The sequence below is a fragment of the Morus notabilis genome, unplaced genomic scaffold (genome assembly GCF_000414095.1).
Source record: "Morus notabilis unplaced genomic scaffold, ASM41409v2 Scaffold57, whole genome shotgun sequence".
Taxonomy (NCBI): domain Eukaryota; kingdom Viridiplantae; phylum Streptophyta; class Magnoliopsida; order Rosales; family Moraceae; genus Morus; species Morus notabilis.
The window spans coordinates 178,528-187,518 of record NW_010357689.1 but is presented as its reverse complement, the minus strand read 5'-3'; the positions used below and the strand labels follow the sequence as shown (position 1 = coordinate 187,518).

Sequence of the window (8,991 nt, the reverse complement as noted above, 5' to 3'; positions counted from 1 at the left end):
ACTAAAATACTATGCGTATTTATATATAAATACATTTATGAACTGCTTTTACATTAAAAACATTGTCAACAATACTTTTCACAGCATCACGCGAACAATAAGCTCGTAATAAACTAAAAGAAAAAGTCCAAGAACTTGTTGAGAAACCGAAACTCGAAAAAAAAAGGGAGGGGGGGAAGGAAAGAAAAGAAAGAAGTATGTTGCAGCTGCAGAACTTGAGAGAATAATATCATAAAGTATGTAACAAAATACACCAAAAAAAAAACCAAAAATAAATACCCAAAAAAAAAATCAAGTCACACGTTGACATTGTTGAGAAACCAAAACTTGAAGAAGTTACACACAGTTCCCTAAAAAAAATGTAACAGGTTAGTGGTTATTCACAGTAAAAAAAAAAATAAAACTAAAAAAAGGTCCCACCGAGATTTGAACTCGGGTTACTGGATTCAGAGTCCAATGTCCTGACCACTAGACCATGGGACCATTTTCTTGCAATTTGGCGTCCAATATATTAATTTATCTTAAATTAAATATTGAGAAAGGTCAAAATATATCTGAATTTCAGATAGATATCTTCCTCCCTATCACTGGCGCCACTTTATCCATTTTTCCCTCTCACTCACACAGAAGATGCTCTCATGTCCGCCATGCCACTTCTATTCCACCATTCTTCCCCCACGCTCTCCACGCGCCTCCCTCCTCCGCCGCCGTGAAGACGAAACTCCTCAACCACCGCCGCCGCCGGATCTCAACCCCCGTCGCCACAACTCCAAGTCCACCGCCCTCCTTCTCCGCCACCTCTCTCACTCGTCGCAACACTCGGACTTCCCGAATCCCGAAGACCTCCGCCACCGCCACGTGTCGCCGGAGGAGCGAGCGAGACTCCTTGAGCTCTCCCTCGTACGGCAGCGCACTCCTCAGTTCCCCGGCTCCATCTACGTCCAGTCCCCCGGCGATGCCGATGTCGCCACTTCTCTCCCGCCAATTCAGTCTCTCTTCTTCCGAGACCGAGCCGACGACGACGATGATCGGAATATGATAATGAGGGCGATCGAGATTCGGAGGAAGGTGACGGCCGAGATTTTCAAGGAGGCGATGCGAAAGGGGAAATTCGGGATCACTTACACCACCAATTTGGCGGATAGCTTGGGAGAATTCATTGACTACGTTATGGTTGAAGCGGCGTCGCTTAAGCGGTTGCCGGAGTATTCGGATTCCACGTTCAACGTTCGCGCCAAGACTGTTATTCAGGACTCCAAAGTTGTGCCTTTGATCAGGTAAGGCGTCCAATAAAGTTTCCAGATTTTGATGTTTCGCTGCATTGCGTAAAGCAGTAACTAATTATTGGAGTTTTTAAATTTACATTTAAGTCAATCATTACCAAGTCTCGTCCTAAAACTCTGGAATTTCTCCAATGTTAATGTCAATATCAATGCTATATTTGGCACCACATAGTGTGAAAGTAAAATATTTGATATGCTATTTTGTTTTGTGCTGTGCTCTAATACAAAATGCTATTTTGAATTATATATTTACCTTGTTATCATAATTATTAAGCTTTAATATATGTAAAAGTAAATTTTTAATATTAAAATAATTTCAAAATGACAGTATTTGATTAAGTAATCAAATACGTGGTGCTAAATTTGACATCAAATATAGCATGTATCCAATTTAGCACCAAAATAACATTGTATTGGAGGGTGGTTTTACTACTCAAATACTAAACTAAGCATTGAAAAACTAATTTGGCACTGCATTGGAGACGCTTTAAGGCACGAAATGTATAAGGATTTTACATGTGTGTTTTTTATTTCTGGAACTTTTTTTCAGTGGATCTACTAGTAGTGCAAATTTTTAAATATCATGTCATATCAAAATACATATAAGAATGAAATAGTATCCTAAGCTTACGGAATTTTGCTGAAAGTTTGACGGCTAAGAAATACTCATTACTGGTAGGATTTCTTATTATTAGTAATATTTTGTTTGTTCTTGGTTCTAATATCTATAGTAATGCGCGTATTAGTCACCACATGAAACCTAAAGCAGTAATTTTATGAGGCAAAAATTAAACACCAGTTCTACTCTTTTGATTCTTGTTGGGATTGAATTGATGATTGGCTGTTTTTTGACGTCAAAAAGGAAGGGGATTACACTTTTTTTTTTCATTAATGAATGTGTTGTATAGGTGGTTGAAGCATAATTCACTGTCGTATCCCCAAATTGCTAAGCTCATTTGCATGACGAAGGGGAATTTAGAGTCCATTAGCCGACTTGTTGAGTGGTTAAAGTCGGTGCATGTCAAGGGGAGATTCGTTGGAGTTGCAATGTTGAAAGCAGGCGAAAATCTTTTCCAACGCAAGAACAAAGAATTTGATGAGATTGTTGAATTTTTGGAGAGAAATGGAGTTAGAAGAGAGTGGATGGGTTATGTGTTGAGTCGATGTCCCCAATTGTTGTCCTACAGTATGGAAGAAGTAGAAGCTCGTGTGGGGTTCTTCTTGGATATGGGCATGAATGAGAAGGATTTTGGCACAATGGTCTTTGACTATCCCAGGGTATTCGGCTACTATTCTCTTATAGAGATGAACGAGAAGGTAGTTCTTTCGCTTTTCTTTTCCCCTTTACTGATTATGTTGGCTGTTATTCCGAACCAATCAAGGCATTCCTGTAAAAGTGTTAGTAGCAGCCAAATATTTTTAAATATTATTGAGTATTCTCAACTTTTGGCTGATATGGGGTCAATTTGAGCAGGATGTGTTGTTATTGATTACTCCCACTTTGCCAATCTGCGTAGGCTTATAGTGAGATGCTGTTCTTTCTGTTTTAGGTTAGCTACTTAAAAGAGTTTGGCCTTAATCATGAGGAAGTTGGAAAATTACTGGCATTTAAGCCACAATTGATGGGTTGTGGCATTGAGGAAAGATGGAAGCCTCTAGTTAAGTATTTGTATTACCACGGAATTTCACGAGATGGTATGAGGAGAATGCTTACTATAAAACCAATGGTTTTCTGCGTGGATTTGGAGGCAACCATAGTGCCAAAGGTATGACATACTGCAAATGATTTTTTTTAACTTTTTTGCAAAATGTCTCACTTTTGAATGTATAATAGAACAATCTAGTTGGATACTTTTTCGATTGAGGTACGAGTAAGTGGATCATGTCCTCCCTCTTTCGTTGTACTTAGTGAATTCCAGTCATAAGAAATTTATACAAAACCCACACTATGCAATCAGATTCCAAGGCTTTTGTTGTCATGCTTCTTGATAACAATTTGACGTTCATTTGTTTCTCTTGCAAGGTACAATTTTTTCAGGACATTGGCATTCGAGATGATGCTATAGGCAACATGCTTGTAAAGTTTCCTCCACTGCTGACATACAGCCTCCACAAGAAAATCCGGGCTGTGGTATGTCTTTTCTCATTCAAGTTCTGTTTTTATTTGCCTTTGTTCCTCCAAGCTTCTCCCTCTCCTTTTCCAAGAAAGTAGAGAGAGAGTGCATACATTTAGATTTGTTAGATAGATTTATGCTTCGTTCACTTCGCGGATTTGAGTTTTCAATTCAAGCTGAGATGTGACATTTTCTGAGAGCTTTTCACTGTAGCAAAAAAAGTTAGATGTGATATTTTCTGAGAGCTTTTTACTGTAAAAACTTAAAATTGAAAACTCGAATCGGTGAAATGAACGTGGCCTTAGATGTGCTAGATTTTGAGCTGGAAAACTCAAATGAAAAATCTTGTTGAAGTTGGTTTCAATGAATCAACCCAGAATTCTGTCTTTTGAGCTGATGTACAAGTGAATTTTCCTTTCATAGGCTGTGTCTGATATAAAACTACGACGAATGGGAACTAATTAGGATTTTTTATCGACTGCACCTGCTTTAAGTTTCTATTTATTTAGGTCCAGTTTGGAAGGTATACTTGAACCATGATTCGTGATTCTGAGGTTTGAAATTCAAATTTTTTGTGAGAGAAAACACCGTAGCAGAATTAATGATTTGAGTTTGAGTATATAAAACAAACGGCCCTTAATCTTATTTCCTAACTGACCTTTACTGGCAAGTTGTTTAGAGAATATTGTAATATATTTTTTTTCTCGCAATTTATTTTGTCAGAATCAGATCCGGTGTTTTTTTTTTTTTTTTTTGTGGCAATTTGAGCTAGATTAATATTAAACAACGCCCTGTAGGTTGGTGTTGCAAGCTTTATTTTGCATTTTTTATGCTGAAATCGATAGATAGGGGTTGATTGTGCTTTACTAAAAATGGAATGTTATACAGGTAATATTCTTGATGACGAAAGCTGGAGTCAGTGAGAGGGATATTGGGAAGGTTATAGCTTTGGGACCAGAGCTCTTGGGATGCAGTATTGTGCATAAGCTCGAGATCAATGTAAAATATTTTCTGTCACTTGGCATTCGTCTTCGACAATTGGGTGAAATGATTGCTGATTTTCCCATGCTGCTCCGGTACAATGTAGATCTCCTCCGTCCAAAGTATCGTTACTTGCGGAGGACCATGGTCCGCTCTTTGGAAGATGTGATTGAATTTCCAAGGTAAAAATCATTACAGATAGCTGTTGTTACCTTCAGTTGAATTTACCAATCTTCCCTTGACTAGTTGACTGCTTCACTCGTTTTGTACAATTGCTCCTCACCTTAATATTTGCTTCCCCTATCTAGCTGTCAAATCCGTAAAAGTGCCAAAGCGTTTGTAGCAGTCATTCTCATTTTTTATGGTGCTTGCCACTTTCAATTGACCAAATTAGACGTTGAGCAAATGCAAACTTTCTTCCTGCTCTCAAATTTAAAGTGTGGATATATTTGTTTTCTTAAAATGCTGCCAATTTTTGTTTTCCCTTTATGACCAAGTTGAAATTATTTGTAGGTTTTTCAGCTACTCTCTTGAAGGCCGAATTATTCCAAGGCACAAGATTCTGGTAGAGAATAGGATCAGTATGAAACTACGCTACATGCTGGCTAGCACTGATGAAGAGTTCGAGCAGAGGATTGAAGCTATAAAGGAGAGACGCCGCAGATTCGAATCTGGTGTCAGGAATGACAACCCCCTTAATACTGAGGAGATTGATGGCGATAACGCTATGGTGAACCGGACAGTCATTGATTTTTCTGAAAGTGAGGTGGAATCATAATTTCTAATTCTCAAACTCCATCTGCCAAGTTGCCCTCAGGTTCAATTCTTCAAGCCCTCTTGGCTTGCATGATGGATCTTGTTCTCGAGCTGTCAAAAAAGAAGTAATTGCCGCTGAAACAGAATGGCAAAGTGAAGGATGAGAATAATCCAACAAAACCGTGTCATTCTTGCAATACACAAACCAAAGATTTATGATTCATATAAGGTCAACAAATGAAGGTGATGAACATCGATGCCTAGGGAAACGTAATAGACAGGTTTATGGTTAATATGTCTACTGTGGAAGGCAAGGAAAGCTTTTCAAGATGTTACCAGAGGAGTTGGTTGGTAAAAGTCCCCATTGGGAATTGACCGAGTTCTCGTACAAACAATATGGCTGTTGAGGAGTAAGCAGATAGGAAACAAACTTGGTTTGGATTTGAGGAGATTCTGATGAGTTACTAATTGATGCTTTTGAAAGAAGACGATTACTTATTTAAAACCGATTTTCATCATCAAATTCAAGATGGGTTCGAAGAACTAGAAGGGAGAATAAGCTGATGCACAAGAGACCGTCTTGCTTTACTGATAATATACTTGTGTTCATGAAACACACTATCCTGAATTCACTGCATCTTTTTTGTTTGGAACTTTGTTTCACAGTTAATGATATAGAACCTAAATACTTATTTTACCGACAGTTGGGCTTAATAACATACTCTTTTTCCTTTCCCTTTTTTTTTCTTTTCATTTTTGTCAAATGGTTAGCCCCACAGAAGAGTTCATTCATAAACAGAAAACAATGGACAATAGGCTAAGGGGAAGGGAAAAAAAAAGGAACATCTCTAGGCAGAAGAGTTAATTTTATTTGCTTCTGATAATCAATCTGAAACCAAAAAAATGGCAATTCTTCCGAGACTTGAGAGCTTAAAAAAAAAAAAAAAAAAAAAAAAAAAAGAGGCACTAAACTCTATCAAAAAATTTTACGCCATAGTCTCCATCTTCTTCATCGCTGCAGCATCCGCATAGACCGGATGAAGCACATGACCATCCTTGGGCTCAACATGCACCCACTTGCGTCCACTCAGCTTGTGTCGTTCAAACTTAACCAAACCTTCTTTTAGAGCATAAAGGGTGTGATCTTTTCCCATGCCCACATAATTTCCTGGATGGAAACGTGTACCCCTTTGGCGAACAATAATGTTTCCAGGTATCACCCTCTGCATAACAAAATAGGAACCAAAACAATGTTAAGTTAAAGCAACAAAAGTTCACCAGACTTCTTTCTTTCTTTTAATCCAAGAAATTCCCCAAACCGGCTTAGAGGCTCAAGTTTAAAACTGGAAAACTTGGCCGGCCTTTACTCCATTGTAAAGTTAATTTCATTTCAAAGCAACAGCCACTCACCTCTCCCCCAAATTTCTTGACTCCAAGATTCTTGGGAAGCGAATCTCGGCCGTTTTTTGTTGATCCTGCGGTTTTCTTGGTAGCCCAGCGCCTGAAGATCAAACTCAATCCTTCTCCAGAGACATCTAAATTGAGGACAATACCATAACAATTAGAAACAGTAATAGTAAACCACAGATTTGAAAATGTCTTTGTATTCGGAACGGAATAAGAGGTAACGCCCACCAGTAGCACTGCTGTAAACCGGAGGATTGGAAACCAGCTGCTTCAGATTTAGTCTATTGCATATTGATGCTGTAAAGTTCATGATGTTGATTGCTTGATGAACTTGCAAATCCTGAAGAAAAATGACCACTTAACAATCAGTTTAAACACAGCAACCTAGAGCCTTTCTTTTTTGTGCATGTAATGTCCAAAATGATTATGTTATTCTTGCGAATGCAACGAAAATTTTCTCCCAAAAAAAAAAAAAACACATAAACCATTCCAACTATCTCTTTCTTAAGCTTTCCTATGAAGAAACACAAAAACCATACAATTGAAACTAAAGTGATGAATTTTTTACTAATCCCTTTGTTAACTTTCCATTTCACCTAACCTAGTTCATCATATTCTTTACATGATTCTCTCCCACACTCAGAACAGAGAAGAACAAGGGTTAAAACTCCAGAACACAATTCACAACTTCAGCTAAACTCCAACTCAGACCATCTCTGCAGACTCCTTTCATATACACCGAACATATGAGCGCAAAATAAATGAAAAATCAAACCCCTCAATAATGAAAACTTGTCAAATTGACCAACATCCAAACAAAATTGGACCCCCAAATTGGTCGCGAATCAGAGATTTACCACAGCAACATATTTGAATGTTTTGTATGGATCAAGAGAATCCAATCGAAAATCCAGAATTTAAACTTGGAGTAGTAAGATTTGAAACGGCTTTTTCTAGGGCTCCTTCAGCTTCACACACACACACACACACAGAGGGAAAATTATCGTTTGGAGAATTTTCAGTTTCCTCAAAAATTTTCAAAGAAAATAGATTCCAACACATTGTAAGTTTATTTCTACGCTCTTTTCGCATTAATTATTTCCAGTTCCACCCCTTCTTTTTGGTTGGTCTTTCTCTCAAGATTATATTCAACAAAATTGTTACTGCTTGTGAAATAACTGATACTATAACAAACTGTAGAAACTATCAGAAATGTGAAGAAGCTAGTAGCATGCTTGGGGCAAAATCAACCATCCCCAAATCTCTAAAAACAAGGAAATAAGTAAAGAGCAAAAACGAAGAGGAAACTCAAAAGGTACATGCCATAAACAAGTCAAAAACTCAAAAGAGTATTTGTGCAACGACAAATCAAGCCTCAAGAGATATAGGAGGAGATTGAAGGAATATCTATGAAAATCAAAGCAACGACGGCAGCTGGCGGAAGCTGTGGTTGGCAACGGAACTTTGGAGATGGGGTTTTGGGGTTTCTCAGTAGAGATGTAACTGACAATGAATTAATTTATTATACTCTTATAAATGACCCCAAAAGTTAATGTATTTCTAACTGCTAACCCCTAGTTAAGAATAAATGACTACGAAGAACATCATTCTCCATCTTTACCCTTTTTTTGTCAATGAAAACACGGCACTAAGGTTAGTAATCTGATATGCAAGAGAAATGATCAATACAAAAGCAGATTGTGTGTACATCTATATATATTGGGGGGTGGGGGGTGGAAAAATCTTTCAGGTAATGCCAAAACTAACTTTTAAGTGCGAATTTTGAAATTCCTTAAGAGAGAGAGAACTGCGATCCTTTCAGTGTTCGCCTCAATCATGTAAAAATATTCAGAAATCCACAGCATTTAGTTCGCACATTTCAGAAAATGAGGACTAGCATAATCAAATCAAAATCTGCAATTGATTAAAATTAAAAACCCCTTTGGACATAATCTAAACCACAGGCATCAAATAATAAACGACTAAGAATATAAAGAAAATCCACAATCCACAAAAATCAACCAATCAAGTCGACACCCACAAATTCAAAAGCCTATTCTTTCATAAATATATTGCAGAACTGAAAAGGAGTAATTACCGGAGACGGGTTGGCGTGAGGCGGCGTGCGTAGGTGCTTTTGGGTTGTGTTGTGCCTGATGCTGAAGGCTGAGAGAGAAAACGACACCGTGCACTTGTTCCTCTCCCTCTCTCTCTTGTCTTTTTTTTTTTTTTTTTTTTTTTTTTTTTTTTTTTTTTTTTGGCGTGTGGGGATAGGTGACGTGGCGCTGACTCTGGGAATTAGTTTGATGGGTTGTTTTGTTCGGCCCCAACTTCCATTCATTTTATTGATTTAAATTTAAAATTTAAATTTTATTATAGTAAAAAAATTTTAAAAATAATTATATTTAATTTTTTATTTATAGTAAAAAATTTTCACATTAAATCACATT

The 8,991-nt window shown here is 37.5% G+C and overlaps 2 protein-coding genes and 1 non-coding gene across 3 annotated transcripts; 1 reads left to right on the top strand and 2 right to left on the bottom strand.

Moving 5' to 3' along the window:
* Positions 1-411: 411 nt before the first annotated feature.
* TRNAQ-CUG lies at positions 412-483 on the bottom strand. Its single transcript has one exon. It is a non-coding gene; the product is annotated as a tRNA-Gln (tRNA).
* A 114-nt stretch (positions 484-597) lies between these two features.
* On the top strand, positions 598-5,870 carry LOC21401514 (transcription termination factor MTERF2, chloroplastic). The gene is made up of 6 exons (XM_024174404.1): positions 598-1,277; positions 2,192-2,600; positions 2,834-3,049; positions 3,307-3,414; positions 4,286-4,560; positions 4,892-5,870. The coding sequence occupies exons 1-6, from the start codon at positions 631-633 to the stop codon at positions 5,154-5,156; spliced, it is 1,920 nt and encodes a 639-aa protein (XP_024030172.1). The 5' UTR covers positions 598-630; the 3' UTR covers positions 5,157-5,870.
* A 202-nt stretch (positions 5,871-6,072) lies between these two features.
* LOC21401513 (50S ribosomal protein L27) lies at positions 6,073-8,733 on the bottom strand. The gene is made up of 4 exons (XM_024174522.1): positions 8,640-8,733; positions 6,770-6,881; positions 6,545-6,669; positions 6,073-6,357 (listed from the first exon to the last, which is right to left on the bottom strand). The coding sequence occupies exons 2-4, from the start codon at positions 6,849-6,851 to the stop codon at positions 6,121-6,123; spliced, it is 444 nt and encodes a 147-aa protein (XP_024030290.1). The 5' UTR covers positions 6,852-6,881; positions 8,640-8,733; the 3' UTR covers positions 6,073-6,120.
* Between the last annotated feature and the right edge of the window lie 258 nt (positions 8,734-8,991).

Coding starts and splice junctions, on each gene's coding strand:
- LOC21401514 (XM_024174404.1), top strand. CDS start 631: ATGCTCTCATGTCCGCCATGCCACTTCTATTCCACCATTCTTCCCCCA. Junction 3,050..3,306: donor AGGCAACCATAGTGCCAAAG/GTATGACATACT, acceptor TTCTCTTGCAAG/GTACAATTTTTTCAGGACAT. Junction 4,561..4,891: donor GATGTGATTGAATTTCCAAG/GTAAAAATCATT, acceptor AATTATTTGTAG/GTTTTTCAGCTACTCTCTTG.
- LOC21401513 (XM_024174522.1), bottom strand. CDS start 6,851: ATGAACTTTACAGCATCAATATGCAATAGACTAAATCTGAAGCAGCTG. Junction 6,670..6,769: donor GGTTTACAGCAGTGCTACTG/GTGGGCGTTACC, acceptor TCCTCAATTTAG/ATGTCTCTGGAGAAGGATTG. Junction 6,358..6,544: donor TCAAGAAATTTGGGGGAGAG/GTGAGTGGCTGT, acceptor TTTGTTATGCAG/AGGGTGATACCTGGAAACAT.